This window comes from Micropterus dolomieu, linkage group LG14 (genome assembly GCF_021292245.1).
Source record: "Micropterus dolomieu isolate WLL.071019.BEF.003 ecotype Adirondacks linkage group LG14, ASM2129224v1, whole genome shotgun sequence".
Taxonomy (NCBI): Eukaryota; Metazoa; Chordata; class Actinopteri; order Centrarchiformes; family Centrarchidae; genus Micropterus; species Micropterus dolomieu.
The window spans coordinates 15,410,274-15,432,195 of NC_060163.1; the positions used below are offsets into that span (position 1 = coordinate 15,410,274).

The 21,922-nt window shown below is 39.5% G+C and overlaps 3 protein-coding genes and 1 long non-coding RNA gene across 5 annotated transcripts in view; 1 reads left to right on the forward strand and 3 right to left on the reverse strand.

Moving 5' to 3' along the window:
- The window catches only part of fkbp10b (FKBP prolyl isomerase 10b), a 9,723-nt gene extending 2,546 nt beyond the window's left edge, over nt 1-7,177 (forward strand). Inside the window, exons 3-10 of the mRNA XM_046068615.1 lie at nt 1,260-1,449; nt 1,740-1,885; nt 2,443-2,632; nt 2,877-3,022; nt 3,766-3,955; nt 4,052-4,194; nt 4,767-4,930; nt 6,653-7,177. Of these exons, the coding sequence (XP_045924571.1) occupies nt 1,260-1,449; nt 1,740-1,885; nt 2,443-2,632; nt 2,877-3,022; nt 3,766-3,955; nt 4,052-4,194; nt 4,767-4,930; nt 6,653-6,847 (1,364 nt within the window). The 3' untranslated portion in view covers nt 6,848-7,177. The remainder of the gene's footprint in view (nt 1-1,259; nt 1,450-1,739; nt 1,886-2,442; nt 2,633-2,876; nt 3,023-3,765; nt 3,956-4,051; nt 4,195-4,766; nt 4,931-6,652) is intronic.
- Nucleotides 3,530-5,041, reverse strand: LOC123982783. Its single transcript, XR_006828059.1, has 2 exons — nt 4,753-5,041; nt 3,530-4,221 (listed from the first exon to the last, which is right to left on the reverse strand). It is a non-coding gene; the product is annotated as an uncharacterized LOC123982783 (long non-coding RNA).
- On the reverse strand, nt 6,914-15,011 carry LOC123982782 (7-methylguanosine phosphate-specific 5'-nucleotidase-like). 2 transcript variants are annotated; one of them, XM_046068619.1, is made up of 10 exons: nt 14,799-15,011; nt 12,594-12,668; nt 12,318-12,416; nt 12,053-12,122; nt 11,871-11,917; nt 11,604-11,689; nt 11,356-11,445; nt 10,913-11,075; nt 9,366-9,566; nt 6,914-9,270 (listed from the first exon to the last, which is right to left on the reverse strand). In XM_046068619.1, the coding sequence occupies exons 1-10, from the start codon at nt 14,799-14,801 to the stop codon at nt 9,151-9,153; spliced, it is 954 nt and encodes a 317-aa protein (XP_045924575.1). In that variant the 5' UTR covers nt 14,802-15,011; the 3' UTR covers nt 6,914-9,150. The 2 variants fall into 2 exon arrangements, with proteins under 2 accessions (XP_045924575.1, XP_045924574.1); XM_046068618.1 differs by lacking the exon at nt 14,799-15,011 and having other exon boundaries at nt 12,594-12,674.
- Nucleotides 15,012-16,268: 1,257 nt separating this feature from the next.
- On the reverse strand, nt 16,269-21,718 carry klhl11 (kelch-like family member 11). The gene is made up of 2 exons (XM_046069848.1): nt 20,918-21,718; nt 16,269-19,402 (listed from the first exon to the last, which is right to left on the reverse strand). The coding sequence occupies exons 1-2, from the start codon at nt 21,469-21,471 to the stop codon at nt 17,818-17,820; spliced, it is 2,139 nt and encodes a 712-aa protein (XP_045925804.1). The 5' UTR covers nt 21,472-21,718; the 3' UTR covers nt 16,269-17,817.
- Between the last annotated feature and the right edge of the window lie 204 nt (nt 21,719-21,922).

Consider the following 21,922-nt stretch of genomic DNA (forward strand, 5'->3'; position numbering starts at 1 on the left):
TTAATATTGGCTATTTAGCACTAAAAACTAAAACAGCCAAGGTTGAAAGTAAAGTTGTTTGTTTCACAAGTATTTAGTCAGAAAGTATTAGACAATTTCGACCTGATGATAAAGTAAGATGAGAAAAGGATCACCAAAATGACATTTTGTCCTGAAGGGGACATGAACAAGTGTTAAATGGCAACTCATCAGTATGTCCACCATGTCCACCGCATGGTGGTGCTAGAGAAAAAGTCAGTAGGATTTATCACCTGGGAACCATGAATGTCTTTATCAAATTTTGTGTAAACCCATCCATTGATCAATATTTTACAGGATAAATGAATAGAATCACTTTTAATAACCAGGTATGTGTACACACATGAGGAATTTGACTCCGGTCAAATGAAGAATTTGACCTCCTGGTGGTGTCATAGAAAAAGGCAGGGGATCCACTAAAGTCACTAGGATTCATCCTCTTGCCACCATTAGTGCTTGTACCAAAGTTCATGGCTATCCATCTAACAGTTGTGCAGATATTTCAGTCTGGACGAAAGTGGTGGACCGGCTAAGCGACAAACAGACCAACACTGCCATCCTTGCCATGCCATGTACATTAATTGGTTACTTGAAGGCATGAAAAAATAAAACACTTGGAGCTCATTTAAGGAAACAAGTTGATTTAAATGTTCAGTGTGTAGGTTTTAGTGGCATCTGGTGGTGAGGGTTTCAAATTACAACCAACGACTCAGTCAATGCTCACTCCTCCCTTTGGAAGCGCGTAGGCTGACACACTATCTCGGCTCTTGTGCTTAATAATACATGTGGTCCTCTATTTGTCCAAATTTCACTTATCTTCTTACTTTTAACAAACCAGATGACTACTACTACTACTTCTTCAACGTAGTGACAAAACACAGTCTGTAAAAGCGGTTTGATCATTTCAGCTACTGTAGAAACACTGCTGATCAACATGGCAACTTCCATGTAAGGGGAGACCTGCGGTGTTTGTAGATAAAAATGGCTCATTCTAAGGAAATGAAAACATAACAGTTCATTATGTAAGAGGTTTATATACCACTGAAAACATAGTTATTAGTTAACATATTATATGGCATTTCTGTCAATAGATCCTCCTAAATATTACACACTGGACCTTCAAGGAGTAATTTCACAGAGGCTTTCAATTAAGATGGGTGTGAATTAGTGTGCAGATTTTCAAAACAGAGAAGACAGATGCCTTTGCTGTGTAAGCTCTAACCTTTGTCTCTCTTTTACAGGCGATGTGGTTCCTCCAGATGCCACCCTGGTGTTTGACGTCCATCTGCTGGATGTGTGGAACAAAGCCGACCTGGTTGTCACCAAAACCATCAGCACTCCCAAAGACTGCCGACGCTCTGTGATGCGCACTGACTTTGTGCGCTACCATTTCAACGGCACTCTGCTCGATGGCACCGTCTTCGACTCCAGGTGAAATTCTGTCTTGGACGACTTGTTGACGTATGGTGGAGAGGTCTCCTGTCCAAAGTGCTCAGAGTGCTGACTTTTTCATGAAATGATACAGAAAGTGATTAGCAAATGTAGCCCTAAAAATAGTAAATAAACCAGTCTGGGAAGAGGTCTTAGTTCGATGCTAAATCTCATTCTTATTTCCAGGCTGTGAAACAAAGCCCAGACCAAATGATAGCTCTTTTCTGTTTGTACTGTGTCATCCAGGTATGTTGTGTGTTTGACTTTGCGCTTGTATGAGCCCTACGTAGCTACACCAGGAAGCAGACCCATGACTCCTTAGTGGGTGAGGGTTGGCTGATCAAGGGCATGGATGAGGGCCTGCTGGGCATGTGCGTGGGAGAGATAAGAAACATCGTCATTCCACCCTTCAAAGCCTACGGAGAAAAAGGATCAGGTAAGCTCAAACGACCATGAGTAAATGACGGACTTGGTGTTTGTGTTTTGTATTCGAACCCTGCTTCTCCAAACACAGGAATCAACATCAATAAAATGCATATACACAAATCATACTAATAGAACTTTCTATCCCCCTTTGGAGTGTTTTTTATTTACCACTAGTAGCGCCATGGAGCAATGTTTTTAGGAGGGGGTCCCCATTTGTTTACTTGTATGAGAACACAGATGTAAGTAAACATGATAAAAAGCAGTGAGGAAATACATTCACCAAGTTTGTTAGGCCTCAAGGATATTCACTGTGCGTTTAGCTGAGAAACTGAAAATGTAAGCATAATGTGTAATACACATTTTTTTTATTTACAAGAAAACTCCAGAGGGTACCTTTTAAGGTAGGAAAATGGTAAAACCTTTTCAGGCTAAAGATAAGCAAACTAAGGTCATTGATTGAGAAACATAAGTGCTTTTTCACTAATTTAGTGATTATAATTGTCTTATATTTAATAACATAGAAATAAGCCAAGATTCAACAAGAAATTGACACCCTCTGCTTACCAGGCACAGAGGTTCCCTCCCAGGCAACGCTGGTGTTTGATGTCCTGTTGGTGGACATTCATAACACGAAGGATAACCTCACCATCGAGAGCCAGGTGGTGCCCGAGTCGTGTACACGCAAGTCTGTGGTTGGAGACTACACCCGGTACCACTACAACGGTACCTTCCTGAACGGAGTCACCTTTGACACCAGGTGAGCTCAGTTACCAGTTATATTGCAAGGAATTCATCCTGTTGTGTCTGTTTTCCTGTTGTGTTGTGTTTATAATGTGTTTATTTTTTTGGCAGATAGAAAAATTTATCCTTGAGCACTGTGACTGTAAAAACGCAATCCAGTTTTTAACGCTTCTCTAAATGTCAACCCATCACATCAGTATATAATTCTAATTTTAAAAAATTTTTTATATTGAACTGTGCTCGTCTGTTACTGCCACCAGCTACCAGAGGAATAGCACATACAACACCTACATCGGGATGGGGTATGTGATTGCGGGGATGGACCAGGCCCTGCTGGGAGTCTGCATTGGGGAGAGGAGGAGGGTCATCATCCCTCCACACCTGGCATATGGAGAGCAAGGAGCAGGTAAGTTACTGTAGTTTTTACTGCCACCTGCAGTAAGATGACTGCCCCGATTGATTAATAATTTGAGTTGATAATAACTGTTGGTTTATTGTTCCACATATGCATCGACATGGAGCATGTTTGGGTCTGTAAGTGGTTGAAACAGGATGTTGGGGCGGGATATAACATGAGGATCACAATCATCGAAGAATGTAAACCAAAAGGATGAAAAACCCTTTCAGTGTTTAGAACCTACTTGTACTTCAGTACACAGTGAAGTAATTGTAAAAAAAACAGAAAGAAAAAGTAATGGGATTTATACATGTACATATAAATATATAAAAAAGAGGGTTTTTCTTTAGTAGTAAATATTTATCAGAAGAAAATTAATTAATCATTGCTTCATTAATCAAAAATTGCTGGTTATACATTCTGAAATTGAGTTTTGCTGCTTTATTGTGTTTTATATTAGAGTATTAATTCTTCAGACAGACATTAATTCAGTCGGACAAAACACACAATTTAATGTCACTTGGAGTTCTGGGAAATTAAAAATTTTTATTTAACAGACTAAGAAATCAGGTAACCTAATCATAGCAAGCCACATACTTTCATGGTCACTGAATAAAAAGACTGAATGAAAAAGGCCAAGAACAGATCTCACTGTAGGCCCTCTACTGAACTGGGAGTCCAGATACATCTGAATATGAGCAGAAAACTTCCCAACATTGTGAAAATGAAATGATTATGCGTTTTCTGTCCAGGTGACGTCATCCCTCCTTCTGCTGTGCTGGTGTTTGACATTCATGTCATCGACTTCCACAACCCCAATGACACAGTGGAGGTCCAGATCACTTACAGACCCGAGGTGTGTAACGAGACCACCGGTGTGAACGACCTTGTACGCTACCACTACAACTGCACGCTGATGGACGGCACGCCGCTCTTCTCCTCGTGAGTCACCCAGACATCCCATATTTTAAACACTGATATTGTGCAATATACATAAACATACATTACATCCCCACTGCAATGTGTCCAATAATCCAGAAACGACAATGAGAACCTTCAGGATGCAGTGCTGGGGGCTGACAAGGTGATTGATGGGCTGGACGAGGGCTTGCGTGGCATGTGCGTAGGGGAGAAGAGGGTGATAACGGTGCCGCCTCACCTCGGCCACGGAGAGAAAGGAGGTGAGACTTCTGCTTTACCTTGTAAGACTAAGAAACAAGAAACACTAAACACACTGTACTCTTCTTTGTCAGGACATTGGAGGCTTCAAAGAAACAGCTCATCTGATTCATGAGCCTCCTCAACATTTGAATCTGAGTAGTTTTTTTTTTTGTTGAGGTACTTCGATGTCAGATTTTCATGAGAAGATTTTGACGTCTATTTGCTATAATGTATGAAGAATGTATAAATATCACAATTTAAGTGTTATTTAAAAAAAACAAAAAAAACATTTTGAACCCCGACAGTCTTCTCAAAAGTCCAGCGCTACATTTGTAAATATTATTTGATCTTTATTTTGTTCCTTACAGTTATAAAATAAGTGATCATTCAAAACTGAAAACAGTAATGCACAGAGCTCCTAAAAATTATAGCTGTGTCTGAATAGTTGTAGTTTATTACACCTACCGTTCTCAGAATAGAAAAATTACAAACAAGCTACAGCCCAGGCAATAAATAAAAAGGTATATACAAAGATATATGTTTCACAAATACTCTCGTTTAAACAGTGTTTTTCTTACTTTTGCTCCATCAGCCACCGGTGTGCCAGGCAGTGCTGTGTTGGTCTTTGACGTTGAACTGGTGAGCTTTGAGAAGGGAGTGCCGCCTGGTTACCTGTTTGTGTGGCTCCAGGACAGTCCTGCAGACCTCTTCAAAGCCCTGGATATGAACAAGAACGAAGAGGTGCCCCATGAGGAGGTACGTTACTGCTGTGTGACCACCGCCTGCATTATTTCACATGGTATTTATTTTTCACTAAGCAGAGAGCAGAGTAGGGTGGCAGCTTGATAGCTCTGACTGTATTTTGTGAAATCTCAACTAACACTGTCACAAAACTTATTCATTATTTACATTATATTATTGGATCATTTGTTATATTACTAATGTTTTCATGTGCAAGTGGCATTTTACCATAAGGGGCTAATTATACAACAATTATATAATAATTACAACAAATATTTTACAAGATGAATAAGTTTTTTGTATGCAAAATAATAATTTTGCAACGTAACTATTAACTACTAAGTCATACCCAGAAATGTAGTGGAGAAAAACTGCAATATGTCCCTCTGAAATGTAGTAAAAGAAAAGTATAAAGTAGCATTTAAAGTAAGTAACATTTAAATACATAAAATCAAATTTGTATTTACAACAGAACTTGAGTAAAATTGGTGGTGCCAATGATTAAACCCATTAGGATTTGATTCCTTACTTTGGCCCCATCTGGTGGTAACATCAAGAATGACACTGCTGGTTGTTTCACAGAATAATTTCAAGTTTGAGATTCAAAGTGTATTCTTGACCTTGGAAACAGCAATTGACACAATAATCTCACCGCTACGTCCATTTAGTAGCTGTTCTGAAGCTTTCGATGCTCAGTCATGGAAATGTTCAAATATTAATTTCTGAGCCCTATAAGGAAGCCAACATTCCCGAGATGTTGAAAGTCATTCAAGAGTGTACTGTCGGATATTGCAACACAGGCAGCAAATGTAAAAAGGCACCAGTGGATTCATAGATACATCAGTGATGCAGCCTGTGAGAGAACAGAAAACATTCTTGATAAAACTGGTTCAAAATCTTATTTAGGGGTTGTACCAGAACGGGTTTAAATGGTTTCATTTTCAAAAAACACCATATTTTGTCATACTGCACATTGCTGCAGGTCCTCTTTTCACCCTGTGTGTTGAACGCTTCATTTTGTTGGGACTTGCATGTAGTTCCTTCCTAGTTAAGGAAAAGCCAATCAGAAGCAGATTAGGGTGGGTCCTGAAAAGCCAGTAAACATGGCTACGGATCAGCTGTATATCCCCTTACCAGCTTAGCAACATGGACTGGAGCAAGAGTTTCAGAGTGGTGAGTTATTCATTTGTAACAAATGTATCTTTCAGACATAAAGTTTTAACTGAGCTCTGTCTCTACATCACAGTAACAACTTTATGTCCATTGACTGCCTGGAGGGTAGCTAGTGTTTGGAAGGGAGAGGAGAGGTAGCAGGCAGACGTCTTGTCACTGTGTGCTGCAGCTCAGTGTTTTTCCACCTGTGTTTTTGAGGGCGTGTCTGACTAGGCGCTTGGCGAGCATTATGAGGCGTATTTCGCTGTGACGTCACAGCAAAGCGGAAGAAAAGGCTGGACTAAAAATGAGCTATTTTCAGGCGGTTCGGAGCAGGACTTTCTGTGGGAGATAGGAACTCCCTTTGGGGTGGACTGGGTTTTTCCACTTTGCAAACGTATTACATACACAAAAAAGATATATAACTTAATAAACGAGAGGGAAAATGCCCAAAAGTATAATTTGGCCTTTAAATAATGCCTGTATACATGCAGAGTTTTTATTACAGTATTTTCCTTAATGCGAAAAGTCTATTGTAACCTTCTACGACTTGATCGGTGATGCTCTTTTCTCTTTTAATTTCAGTTTGGGGAGTTCATCAAGCTACAGGTGGCAGAGGGCAAAGGTCGCATAAAGCCGGGAATGATCATGGAGCATGTTATTGACGACATGTTCAACAACCAGGACCGGAATAAAGACGGAGTGATCACGCCCAACGAACTCAAGCTGAAGGTAGAAGAGGACAAGGAAAGGGAAGCAGCAAGGCACGAGGAGTTGTGAAAAGGGCAGCTTTCATTCTCTCTCAGGGATAAACCCCAACACCTTAAAAACAAGCAACGAGAGACATTTTCCATTACAGCATCATGGTTTAATTCTTTATGTATCACATTGGACAGTCTTTTTTTAAACAACAAGAAAATAGTGCAGAGGAGGGTCTTTTTGTGAAGTTCTGTGTTGAATGTTTGTTTATGATATTTTTGATAGTATTTCAGAAAACCAAACAAGCACCTTTATTTATCCCTGAAAGTCACATCCATTAAAATGTTTAAAAGAAAATATTTTTTGTTGTTGACAAGAAAAATGTGAGGAATAAAAAAATCTATTCCTGAATTGATTTTGCTTTGACATTTCTTCCCCCTCCCAACTCTCCAAACGTGCACGCTAAATTGGTGGAATGCTCTTTTAAGCCAGACACCCTGTTGTGAGATCACCTTTAAAAATTAGTAACTGCACGTCAATGAACTGTTGGTTTTAGCTAATACTATCCGATAAAAACACTCAGTTTCTGGGTTATTTCTATCACCAGTATGTGGCATACTGTGTGAGGGTGTCTGGCACTAACATGACTTTGAGACACTTTGCACAGAAATTCTTTCATATACCTTTTAAGAGCAGCTTTAAAAAAAAAAAAAAAAAAGACCTGGAAAACAAGGTCTTGGCTAAAGAATAGCCTCTGCCAGGGGAATTTAATCATTGGAAATAAACAGGTTTTTAGCAGTAGCATTTTCAGTGACTCATTTTGCTGTTACAGTGTTTAGGGTTTTTTATTTAGGGTCAAAGTAGTGACTTATTAGAACTATTTTAAAAAGCAGGTAGAAATAATGTATAATATCTGAAAATCTCAACATGTCGTACACCTGCATACTAAAAAAACGCATATGATATGGTTATGATGATATTGGTGGAAAACTATTGGTTACTGCTATAAACTTATTAATATAGGTATTATTAATACTGATGCATCTCAAATAGAATTTATAAGCTGCAACATGATTCACTGCCATCTATTAATCTCATGACCATATTACTGACATAAGACTACGTTGCAAAATGATTATTAGCATACAGAGAAGAAAAATGTTGATTAAAAGGAGAGATCAAATTTTTTATAGAATCCCATAGGACTTGCATGGCAATCATTATTTTCCTGAAACATGCTGCTTTTTACCAGGAGAAAATCATATGATAAATACAATGGCATATTTAAAAAGGAGAACTATAACCTCTAGCTGAGAAAAGCACACTCACAAGTTAGCACACATTCATCTTTTCTTCTAGTGTAACAACAGCACCTACAGTAAAGTGCAAACTAGCTCAAAGCTAAGTCCCAATTTATAGCAGCCAGAGTGTTTCAGATGAAAGACAAAACACCCATTAGGAGCACATTCTGCTATACTGTAGCATTGTGTTTGATACTGGCATTAACGTGTTTGTCTTCACTGTCACAGGTTAAAAAAAACAAAGATTACAAAAAGCTGACCTAAATGGCTTCAAATTAGCTGCACCCTGCAAGTAAACTGTTGATTCAGGTGTACAGTATGTGCAGACATGAGCATCAAGTATTTGGAGTATACACAGAGGTAATATACAGTACACACATAACAAACAGTGTCAGTATGAAGTAGAAGACTTGGAAGATAGAGACATTTAAAAAAAGTCTTCGCTCATACGTTACCTTAATGTAAAAGATCTTTAAAAGCATACTGTAAAACAACAAAGTAAAAAAAATAATTTACTTTGTTTGTACTAAAAAGGAGTAAAAAATAAAATTAGAAATACACGGTGTAATTGTTAATATTAACATTTTTAAAAGGTTGCTGATTTGTTTTCAGGGGGAGGGCTGCTGTTATGTACTTCATGCATTTGAAATAGGACAATATAAATTGTCCCTTCACTAAGGTGGCACATTGCTACAACGTTGCTACGGTTTCTATCAAGATACCTTGTGGATTCCCTCACACAAATTAAAACAGCAGGGAGAAATACGTTTTACTCCAAACTAAGCCCTCTAATATTCTGTGAAGTTGCTGGCATAAATTCCAGATTCTTCTAAACTAAGCTGCAAATGAATGACCTAATTTAGATCTTTTACCCCTTGGAATTTGGTCAGATGGCCTTGAAGCACAGCAAAAATACAAGTCAAAACACAGAGAGTGTAAACATTAAAAGTGTGATTTGCACGATTAACCACTCCAGGAGTGGAAAAGTCCCGTTTCAAGGTCTGCATTGAGGTAAGTGATGAGGTGTCCAGCATGCATCTGCGTGTATGTTGGCATAAACTGTCCATTTCCTCCTTGTGCGTCTTACTTGTTGTCTCTTGATGAGGTAATGTATCTGAGGATGGCGTTTGGGACGTCCATCGTCTCGTCCGTCACCAGTACGATGTCAAATGAGTTGATGTACGAGTCTTTTCTGTCTTCCACCTGAGAGACACAGGACTCAGAGTTAGGACTCAATCTTTTAAACTCAATGTGTTAAAATTAGGTAATCCCAGGATAACACTATACATTAGTCTGACCTGGTCGTTAAGGAAGCCGATAGTGAGGATGTTCTTGTGCCCGGACACCCCGTCAGCCATGGTCAGGTCTCCCAAAGAGTCTCCCAGGAGAAGCACGTTGGGGCGACCCTGCAGCTCTGTGAGGCCAGCGGCATGTGACAGAGCACCTTCCCTCTTGTTGTAGGTGTGGATCAGTTGGCCTTTGAAGGCTGTCAGAACCCCCTTATTAACAAGACAATGTTCAGTGTTAATAATTAGACTTTCATACTTTTACTTAAAGGTCCAGTGTGTAATATTTAGAAGGATCTATTGACAGAAATGTAATATAATTTATATAACTATGTTTTTTAGTGGTGTATAAAGAATTAACATAATGAACCGTTATGTTTTTATTACCTTAGAATGAGCCATGTCTATCTACATACACCGTGGGTCCTCTTACATGGTTGTCGCCATGTTGCAGAAGAACGACTTCACAACTTGGGAATGGGACCATCCAAGGAACATGTGAATGCACTGTGAGAAGCTGGTTGCAATTTGCAACCCTCATCACTAGATGCCAGTAAAACTCACATTCTGAACCTTTAAGTAAAAGTTCCTTTTTGGAAAAAATGCTGCTGCATTACGCATTATCCTGTATGGCAGCTTTGCATGATTCAAAGTTCAAAAAAATTATTTTCTGTCTTATACTGCCTCTTCATGTAGGCCTTCATTTCAGCGTCTGTCTGAAACAAGCTGTAGATGCTCCTGTCTCTTTAAGGCCCCCCTCTCAAAGCCCACTGTCTTGTGATTGGCCAAGACCAGAAGCATATTAACAGGCTGTTGTTGTCACTGAGCTGTACAGACAGACTGAGCGTTGCTATGCTGAGCACATGACCACATATGGAACACCGGCTCCGTCTGGCTCGTATTACGTACAAGGAGCAGTTGGTATAAAAAGCAGTTCAAAACAGAGCATTCAGAACAGGAGGAAATCTGAGGTTTTTGCTCACAGGGATTTCTTTTAAATACTTTAACCTTATTATTTGAAGCTTTGACCATGTTTAACATCAACATCCAACATTATAACATTGTAGATAAGTCATAAAATGTGGAAAAGCATAATAGGTCTCCTTTAATGTGTTTGTAGCATTTTACTGCTGTTTATTTTTAAGATTGAGCTCATTTTAACTTGTATAGTTCCTTTCTAGTCTTCCAACCACACAAAGCGCTTGTGTTTTCGTACTGTATATTTCAGTAAAGTCAGTTTACCATTTCTGGCTCAATGATGAGGCATTTGGAAATGGCAAGGTCATACCTATTTACTTAAGATTTGCTTAAACTCTTATTTTTTACCTTTTTGCAAAATGAACCAACACAAAGAGAAAGATCTTGGGTAGATAATAAATATGAAACACAATTTAAATAATACTCCAAACCTCTCTAAACTAAAAAGAACATATTTATGTTTTAAAAATAAATAGTCAGATATCTTCTCAGCTATCTAAATATTATGCAGGAGCAAGGACGTTTATGCAGTGATGCAGATGGTATGAAATCCCCGTAAAGCCCAGTGTGGTCAAACTCACAGTTTGGTCAAAGTCCATGTAGTTGGAGATGATGTGGACATTGGGATGGAAGACGAGGTTCTGTCGAATCACCTCCTCCAGGACATCTCCAACACCGGCCGAGAAGATCAACAGAGGGACCTGTTGCTCCGCCAGACGGTCAAAAAACACTTTGTAGCCGCCCCTAAAGAAATCACACACACCACTGATCAGAATGGTGCAATCTGTTTAGCATGAATGTTATTTTAATAAAGTTATTGTAATGTTTTCATTTCAGATTACCTCAGATTTTTCAGTTTTCTTTTTGCGTGACAGTGGAATAAACTTACTGATGTAGCTTTATACAGTATATGGTTACAATCACATAGCTATAGCAAAATTTAAAACTTCCAAAAAATACATAACAGGTATTTGATCAATTATTTTTTCTCTGTAGAACCAGGGTCTTGGTTATTGGTGTGTACCTGAGCATAGCACTGGATTCCTTGACAGCCCGGGCCAACATGTCTTTCCTGATCCTCTGCTGAATCAGCAGCTTGTGGACTTTAGTCCACCTGTGTTGAGCAGCACAAGACAAATTAACAGGATTGGGCTTGAAACACTTTTCTATTGTCCTTCCAGGAAGTGGAGCTTCAAATACTGACAGTATAAAATACTAAAACATATTTTAAAATAAAATGTAATTGTTTATATCAGTCTGTTTGTTTCTTACCACTCCACCATGTGAGGCAGCTTTTCTTCTGCAGTCCTTCTAGGATCAATCTCTATGGGATAGTAGGTGTTCAACAGCTCCCTCATCTACAGTGGACCAACACAACATACTGAGCATTTACTGTATTGTTACTTTAAGACCACCTGCAGGGGATGTTTCAGCATGTTCTTGCTGTTGCTGTATTCCAATTATGCAGAATCACAAACCAGCAAACATGAGTTTATCTAGCAGGTCTAATAAATGACCTTATGACTGTAGCACATTCACCTTTTTAGTGCACTCTTCACTGATCAACAACCGGTTATCCAGGATGTCTGACAGAAGCAAGGAAAAAAAGATCACCAAGACATTCAGACAGTCAATTCATAAATTATTTGGATCCAATAATGCAAATGTTAAGACTCTACCACATCATATAAGAGTCAGTTATCTGTAGCCTGTGAGCTTACTGTGCGTGGTGGGCACTCTCTTGCCGTTGTGGGCAAATCTGGTCAGTGTCATATCGAAGTCTGAGATTACCTGAGGAAATATGACAATAAAGAACTGAACAATAATACTCTATCACACAGCAAACACTACTTTTGCATTTTTGTATTTATTCATAAAGAAATAAAAGGACATATGATCAGTAATCTCCTCCTGTGAGGGCTAAGATTTTGATGATGGAGCAGGAGTCAAATAAAATTTATATTCTCACTCCTGATGTTCACTCACCTGCAAGCTGCCTGCACCTGCTCGCTGCATGGCGTGGATTGTCTCCTCCACTCTGCTGCGCTCTCTCATCACTACCGAGCACTTGGTCAGCCCTGGGATCTGAGCAGAAAAGAGTTTAGTCTGACAACGCATATATATATACAGACAGTCAGAAGGAAGGCAAGGGAGCAGAAAATGAGGAGGGCAAATGCAGATTTCAGGGAGACTATACTGGAATATGTTACATGCAGTTACAAATGAAATTTCCACTGTCTTTATTCAGGGGAGCTTTCTCACCTCAGGCTTGGTCAGCTGGTGCCATATTGCCAGGACAGTCCGCACCGGTGTGTAGATCCAGGGGACATGGTATATCTGCATGTATAGCCAAGGAGAAAACTCATTTAAGTAATGCTTACAGGTCCAGAATTTAGGTCAAAAGAATTTCCTTGGACATGACTGGTCATTTGGTATTTTAGGGAGAATATAGACAGTGTGCAATTGTTCCACTAAATTAATTCACAGTGTAACTCAGGGGAGTCTTTTAGGCAGCTTAGCGGGATTTGCTTGCAGGCAAGCATATAATTCCAGGGCTCTCAAGTCTCACACATTCACCGTGAGACACACGCAATTTTCTCACACTGAGAAGTAAGTTAAGAGATAACGTCCCCGAAGTTGTCCCGCTATATTCAATGGACGATCATTTTTGTGCTGGGTTCATAACTTTCTCTGTAGCCTACTAAATGCCAGAGCCGTTAAGCCGATCACAAATTAAAATGTGTTGTTTTCGGGTGAACTCCGTGATCCCGCTGCAAGCTCGTTCGTTTCCAGGGAAGCATTAAGCATTCTGATTTTACAATTCAGCCAAATGCGTGATAAATTTTTATCGAAGATGCAGTCAAAAACTCTGCAACCTCTTTGGTGAGCTAAGTAACTTAGGCCTATTCATATCCTTTAAAAAACTAAAAGTACCAATACCTCACTGTAAAAATACTCTGCAAGTACTGCATTGAAAAAGTTAAACAATAGTATGTAAGTAGGCTATAAGCAGGAAAATGTAGAAGTAGCCTATTAAAAATAAAAGTAGCCTACTTAAAGCAGAAAGAAAAAAGTCCCATATGACTGTAACTATTATATATTATATCACTAGATTATTATTACTCATGCATTAATGTAGCTGGTTGAGGTTGAACTATTTTGTATCAGACTGCAATTAACACTTATTTTTATTATGTATTAATCGTACAATATTTCCCTTTGAGATGTGGTGAAGCACTTTTTTTTCATTTGAACTCAAGTTCAGTACAAATACTTTGTGTACTTAAGCACAGTAGCCTACTACTTTGTTACTGTCCATCACTGGACTTAGCTTTGGCTAACTGAAACGAAGGAAAGGAGATGTTTTTCAATATTTTGGCTCTGGAGGGAAAGCTCTCATCCATCAAAATGGTGAAAATGGCTGGCCTTTAGCCACAGTGCTTCAAGTGGGAGTCCCCTACCCCTGTAATCAAGGCATTAAAATGTGCAACAAACAATTGCAACACAAAACACCATTCATAAGATGAAATGTATACACACACAGCTTGGCATACATGCGTTGGGCAAGTTCTGCCATCCAACTTTAGGACTATGTGTACAGCACTGCTACACACATAGCCAAATTTCTTTTTAGTTTTGATACATTTGTATTTTTGAAATACAAGTTTATATATAAATAGTATTTTATCAGATTTACCAATTGTTATTCCATTTAGTCGGGCCAATTATGAACTATAGGTAAAATTTAACTGCTAGTAAAAACTTGAGAGAATTGGCTGGGGCTTTTGATAAAACTTGAGAGCCCTGTAATTCAATATATGGAGAATAAAGTTTCCAATGAATAAATATTCACTTGTGTTAAAATTGAGCTGTTCGTTAAAGTAAATTCCTGTTTTCCTTATAATTAGTTCCAACCTACATATACATACATACATACACACACACATATATACAGTGTATATATGTATATATGTATATAATACACATATACACACACACACACATATATATACATATATACAGTGTATACATGTATATATGTATATAATACACATATACACCCACACATATACACATATATACACACACATATATATGTTTTTATATATATATGTTAATTTAAGACCTATATATATATATATATATATAGGTCTTAAATTAGGCCTAGTGTTAATTTGTTACAGCCAACTAACGTTGTAGCTACAGTGTAACGTTGTAGCTAACAATAACAGTTAGCTAACGTTAACCAAATAACAACAGACAAAAGTAACTTAGCTTAATTAGGTACACGAGTGTAGTCATTTCACACTATATTCGCTATAAAAAGTGCCCTATATTTGAATCAACAAAGCTCGTACTTCGTTTTTTTTTTTTTTTTTTTTAACCAAACTTGAACTGACTGGCTAACGTTACTAACTTCGTGTTTACGACTGCAATGGTTACCATTACGTAACTAACGTAACTTACCATTTTTCAGACGGAGAACTGGCCGTAACAGCGAGGAGTTATTGGGAACAACCGTTAAAAGGTCATACTGTTAAAAATCAAGCTGTATGTATCTGAAAAAATACAGTAATTAAATAATGTAAGACATTATAGAACACTGGTGCTTCGAATGATTTGTTTGTTGTTGACATAGGTTGTTAACTGTATGTTGCACCCGATTCATTCCCCCGGTAACTTCCATGTAACAAACATAAAGGTTCCGCCGCACCTTACTTCCACCGCACTTTAGTTCCTCCTTCACGGAGTGTATCCCCCCCCCCACACATCAACTACAGCTGCGCCCTTGAATTAAATTGAAAACACTACAGTTTTTTAGCTGATTAGCACAGAAACATGAGCGAATTTGCAAGTCTTTTCCTACTGTGAGCAGGGAATGGTCAGATGACGCATAAAACACGTCTTAAAACTAAGTGGTTATATACTTGTTTTGATCAAAATGATTGCTAGGGAAAATTAAGTAGTTGCTTGACATTGGTAGGGACAAATGTATACTAAATTCTACACCCTTGGACACTACATTACAGTAAATCCATTCCATTGAATTAAATTAGATTACATAACTTTATATTAAACATCAAATGACAGTTCACAACATTAAATCCATTAGATTAAAGTACATTACATTAAATTCATTAGATTAGATTACATTAAAGATTTTAAAGCTACATGGGGCTTTATTCCCAAAGTGTCTCATTTTAGCATTGAAGGTCCTCTTAAATGGTAGAGGTTAATGGTATTTACTCCTAAGATAAAATAAAGGGAGGGGTTTACCCTGTTATATGGTTAACATATTTCAGAATTAATTTGGTCATGTCCACGGTGACAGATTGACAAGTGACATGTTTGTCAGTGAGTGTGAAATAAAATATTCATCAATAAGCATTAAAAGGAATTGAATAGGATTAACTTGCTATATTAAAGCTATTACATCACATTAAATCAATTTCAAAACCATTACATTAGATGAGAAACCATTTAATGCAATACATTACCGGCTTTCAGGCAGTCACACCAATAATAAAGCTTTGAAAGACATACGATTTTAAAGCTTCACACCAATTAGCCTTTTTGATAGTTTATATATATATTCTCAGGATAGCACTTAGAATAAAGCTGCAATAAGTTACATGTTAGTGGCTATTTATATAAATCTATGCCCAACTTCCATAAAGTAATAACATTCATCTAACTAACATTCATCGTCTATGTTATTTCTTAAAGTGTAATGTGATATACAGGTATATTGCTTAATTTAAATTTTTTATTGTTAAACATTTGTACATCTAGACCACTGAAATCAACTTGTATGGCTTTGGCAACTAACTTGTGGGGGTTTCCCTGCCATAACAAAGACGCATATTTGTAGATAGATAGATAGATAGATAGATAGATAGATAGATAGATAGATAGATAGATAGAAATAACAACAAACATATTTTATAATTTATTGCAAATGTTTGGACAATTGCAGCTCTTGTACATACAAATGGAATGACACAATATGTAAAACATTACATGTGGCTGTATGAAATCTTCAAACACAAACTCAAATGTGATACTGATATACTAAAGCCAATCACTAAAACCTGCCTATGTCTGCTCTGTTACATTTTGCAGTAATCCTGTGGTTTCTCATGTAAAGTACTGACATGAGAATATTGGCTTAAAACAAATACTCGAAAATTTAACAACCTCCACATAAAACTGATCCAATTATTTTCATTCGTCAATTAACACTGCTCACATTATGTACAGTATGTTAGTGGGAAAACATTAGGCACACAAAGCCTTTTTAGATTATTTCTAAACTATTTGGCTGGGGTTAGTACTCGCAACTTTAACAGTAATGGAGAAATACACCGAGCGCAGCAACTGGTCCACACAACACTGCATTTAGAGTCTGAAGATTGTAGTCAAAAAAGCAACACTGTGCAATGTTCAAGTTAACATTCAAAGTCATTTAGTGCAGGAAATACAGTTAATTCAACTGTATTAATCAGGGGCAGTTGGGATTTTATGGCACAGGTGGCAACATGGAGAGAACAAAGCTCAAAAACAGACTCCTGTTTAATGCGTTTCACACATTTCATGGTCTTTCCACAGTGCAATGTCAGCATCTAAACATGAGCTCTAATTCACAAAGTAAGAAGCAGAGCAAATTCTGCCAGAAGCACAGAGGCAGAGCAAAACCAAATAAATCCATAAAACCAACCAGAAATAGAGCTTATTTTCCCAATATTTGCTTTGCTCAATACTTGATTCTCGCTAAATAAATTCAGATAAATGATTGTCTATTTCACTACGTACACACTTTATCCGATCACCATTTAAATATTTCAATCCCTTCAGTGCAAAAAGGTAAAACCAGGGTGGAAAATGGAGGTAGAAGAGAAAGTAGATGCAAGTAGCAAGAGGAGTCAAAAGTTAAAGCTGATACCTCTTTTCTTAGATCGTTGTTACATTAAGTTAATTCTCTCCACGCTGATAATATATAATTTTCTTCTAACTTACACTTCACAATAAATGTAGACATCATTTACTTTGTTAGGTTTACATCTCAACACCAGATTTCACAGTAAAGTGTAACTGGTGACTGTCATACTTGTATTCTAACTTGCACCACAACATAAGCTGACATCATTTAGGTGTTAACACAGACCACATACAAAAAGCTAAGCTAAGTTGTTAAGCAATGACATCAACAATCTCTTCAGAAAATGCCACATCAATCACAGTATAATTTACTAGCAGTATAAGGCATAAGATAACATAAGGCCAACATGATTATGTAAGACTTGATCATTTAGTAGCCTAAATAATTATTTCCTGCAAACCATCCCTGCGTGAACCTATGCAGACATTTCACATTAACTAAGCCAAAAAATAAAATTAAAGTTTTGCAGCAACAGCAAGGCCTTTTTATAAAAAATGAAGTGCTAGCTAGACGAGGCAGAATGTCACATTTGTGCGGCTTTCGAGCTCAGCATTCGATTTGAGACTGCAGCTGTCTGCGCAGGGTGAGGGTGCGCCGATGGAGCTGCTGCATCTGTTGCATGCGCTCTCGCTGGTGAGCCAGGTTCTGGGGCATGGGGTAGCGCTGGCAGCCGCGGAGGTACTGGTACGGGATGCGAACGTGGCAGGCTGCGGCTCGACAGCGTGGCTGAGGTAAGGGTGGCAGCAGCAACCAGCGCTTCCTCTCAGCACAGAAACGGTAGGCCTCTTTGCGGTACTGCTTGTCCATGTTGTTGCTGTTCCTCCACCCACCAATGATGAATACGTCTTCACCCAGGTAGCAAACAGCAGCGCCTTCCATGCTGAGGACCTCTGGAGGGAGGCTGTCAAGGAGGTCGTCAGGGATGTTTCTGCTTATTTTCTGCTGAGCATCCTTAGCTGTTACTTTGTAGCTCTTGGCGCAACAGGAAGCTGTGTGGTAGAAGTTGGTAGATGCAACGGCCATTTGAAAACTGCAGTAATTATCGATGAGCGGTAAGGAGTCCACTTCCTGCCACTTTTGACTCTCTGTATCGTAGCAAGTGGTCACAGTGCTCAGTCCATCCTCACTGTCCAAGTCTACGGGGGTCCTGGCCATCACGTACACGTAGCGGTCCTCAATGCTCACTGTTTTCACATCTCGTAGTATCTTTGGTGCCGGGTCAAGATTTTGCCACTCGTCCTCCTCAGGCTCGTACACAGTAACATCCTTAAAGCCTGGACTGAAGTTGCCATGACCGCCGATGCTGTAGAGGATGTCTTTGACACATGTGAGGCCGAAAGAGTGCTTGCGGGTGGTCAGGCTGCTGACCTGCTCCCATGTGTTGAGGTTGGGGTTGTAGCGTTCCACCGTCTTGGCAAAGCTCGGCTCCATGGAGCCCGCCACATAAACATGGCTGTCAGTGGCTGCAATGGCATGTCCGTCAAGATGGTTATGAATGTGTGGCAGGTTGACCCAACGGTCCTCTGCAACAAAGTAGCCCACACACTCACTCAGGTAGTCTCCGCCTTCTGAAACACCACCCACTACCATGATTACATCCATGTTCTGGCCAAAACGTGGCTGGAGTGCTGCCCTGTAGGAGGCACAGGGCTCTACGTCAGCTGACTTGAGGCTCTCAAGGCGAACAGCATGGGCCTCGAGGGCTTCAGACACCAGCTGCCGACAAGCTGCACTGTTTGCCACTAAGGGCTCCTTTCTCACCACCCGCGTCAGGTAGGTAGGAGCAATCTGAGGCAGCCTTAGAAGCTTGAACAGCTCCTCAAATTGCTTCTCTCGCTCCTCTGTGTTTTGGTGCACCCATTTTACGATGGCCTCAAACAACTCCTGTTCCGAATCCACAGTGATCTCTGAGTCTGACAGCCAGTCCCGCACCAGGTGAAATGGCAGAGTGTAGAATTCCTCGTTGTGGATAACTTTGTGGAAGTTTCTCCTAATGGTCTTGGCAGCTCCGTTGGCCAGCTGGTCCAGGGTGTACATGTGGGCGAGGCTGTGCACAGCCACACAGTTGGACAAGCTCAAATTCTTAATCAGAAACTCTCCACAGAAGGACTTCAGCTGCGCCAATAGGAACCTGTGTGAAAATTATCAGAAAGTTTTGACAGATGTAATAAGCTTTATGTAACATGGATTCCCAGGAGAAACCAAGACACCCTGTCTGCTAGGAAGCCTTTTATGTATGTAGTGGTTTTCCTTTGAATTGTGTTTTTTAAAGATAATTATTTGGGGTTTTTTTCCGACCTTTTTTCGATTAGAGAGGCAGACAGGAAACACGGGAGAAAGCTGGCTGGAATCGAACTGGTGTCCAGTTGGCTACCAGTGTGTTCTCCTTCTTTTGAATTTTTGTACTGGCGAGAAATATTGCCAAGGTATTTCTTGCACTTATCTAACCTTTAATACAGGTCTGTAGAGTTTTTACTTGGCTTGCAAAGAATATCAGTTGTTGTTTCTTAAGTGCTTGTTAAGCCCAACTACCAAACAGCATGGGGCCAACTCAACCAATCTTTGAAATCAGCGTTCGGCTTAAAATTTAACAAACATCTCATTACAATTACAATTTTGTTGCAGATAGCTTCCTTAAGTGCTACTTGTTGCAGCTAACTGGCTGGGTTTTTCATATACACAGGTCACCTCAAACTGCTTCTTAAATATAATATTAAAATACTGTTATATATATATATATAATGGGGGTCGATGAATAGTTTAAAATAGGCCTTTTTCACAGCAGAAAATCACAGGTGTCGCCAATAATATTAATAATGGCTCTGTTCAAGTGCCAGTAAGCCATGACCCTGAAACTAAAGCAGTTACAGGGAATTCAGCTATCATTAAAGTTATAATTAACACCTGTGCTTTTCATACTGTCAAACATTCAATTTCTAGTTTTCAAAACAAAATATTATACAAAATATTAGTTTTCAGTTATTCTGGCGGATTAGACCTTTGCTTTGACCAGGTTGAAGATGGGTGTAGCTATGATGGGAATTACATGAGGTCACCAGTGTCCATGTTTTAACAAATAGTGAAGGTGTAACAGCAACAACACAGGACAATAAGGGAGTTGTCAGTCAAGCACATCCTGTAAACCCTAAACAGTCCTAAAAATAGGTTTAATCAGGTAAGAGTGAAAATACCTGCATGGGCGTACCACGGCTGTGTAAAGACTTTAGCAATAAACAAACATAATGAGTAATGTGTAAACTTCAGCCACATCTTTTCCCAGTAGGCTCATTCTGGTAATAGCATATGTAATTCAAGACTGTGTTAAGCCATATTTGAGCGAAACGATTAGCCAATTGACCGAAAATTATTAAATTGGCAACTATTTTGATTATCAAACAAGTATGCAATTTATTAAGCAAAAATTAACTGGTTCCAGCTTATCCAATGTGAGTATTTGTTGGCTTTCTTAGTCTTATAGGATATCAACAAATAAATATCTATCTGCTGGTATAATGAGCAGACAGGTGTGGCTCACTTAATCCCTAGAAACATAGACCTGTACAATCACTGCCCAACACTTCCTTGTATTTAAGCAAGGGGGAAAACAATGCTCTTTTTCAGATTAAATATATGGTTTGAAAAATACCTGTCAGCAAGTTCCAACACTTCATGTACATTGGCGCTGGTTACCCTGATCTCTCCTGTGTACATGAACTGCATGACTCGCTCCACTGTTTCTGGGTCTGGTCCGGTTGTGGAGCTCCATTCTTTCAGCTCCACTCGCCCTGACACAGACTCTGAAAACTGTCCGCCGAGCAGCAGCATGAAGTACTGCGACGCCGCGGATAAAACGGAGCGGTGGGCGCTTATGGTTTGGACCCTCTCCTCCCCAGAGACCCCGATGGAGCTGAAGATCAGAGTCGCGTCGCAGAACAGCCCCGTCTTCCTCTGCTCGTTCTGCCGCCGGGAGAGATCGGAGCAGTAGGCCGAGCAGGTGAACTCCTCGGCCTCCTCAGGTTCCCAGTCACCTGTTCGCACTACCGGCGCGCCGCTGCTCCGGCCACGGTCCTCCGGCCCTTGTGCTGCCGCTGCCATACCGCAGCGGGATAGACTCGGAGGCAAACGCAAGCACTGAACTATCTTCGGGAAGACCTCATAGGCATATACAACACACGCAAATAAACATTCAAACACGGACATGCATGCGCAGCGTCCGCAGCCGTGGTCGGAAAACAGGAGTGCTCGCTTCCGTGTTTTATTCCAAATGTAACCTCAGCATTTTTTTTTTTTGATGTAGTGCCAATGGGAGGCTTGCGGATTCAAGCTAGTACCTCTGCTCACACACGAGACCCATACCCCTGCCGCAAATACAGAAAAGTCCGAGGTGTTGACAATGTTTTCATTCTATGACGCATTAACACGTCTTATTTAGCGATATGTAACTTTGTTTAACGCGAAGCACCGTTTTCGCGCATGCGGGTTGCGAATAATCTAACTGCTGGTGAAGTTCACTGGGGCTTATGCATCCTGTGGTTAGGTTTACATCAGTTTAATAACTGACACGTTAACCTGCCTGCTGGCAAGCGTAATATTAAATGTCTGTTATTAATGTTTATACTTTGTATAGTCGCAGCTAGCTTTCCCCCGTTTT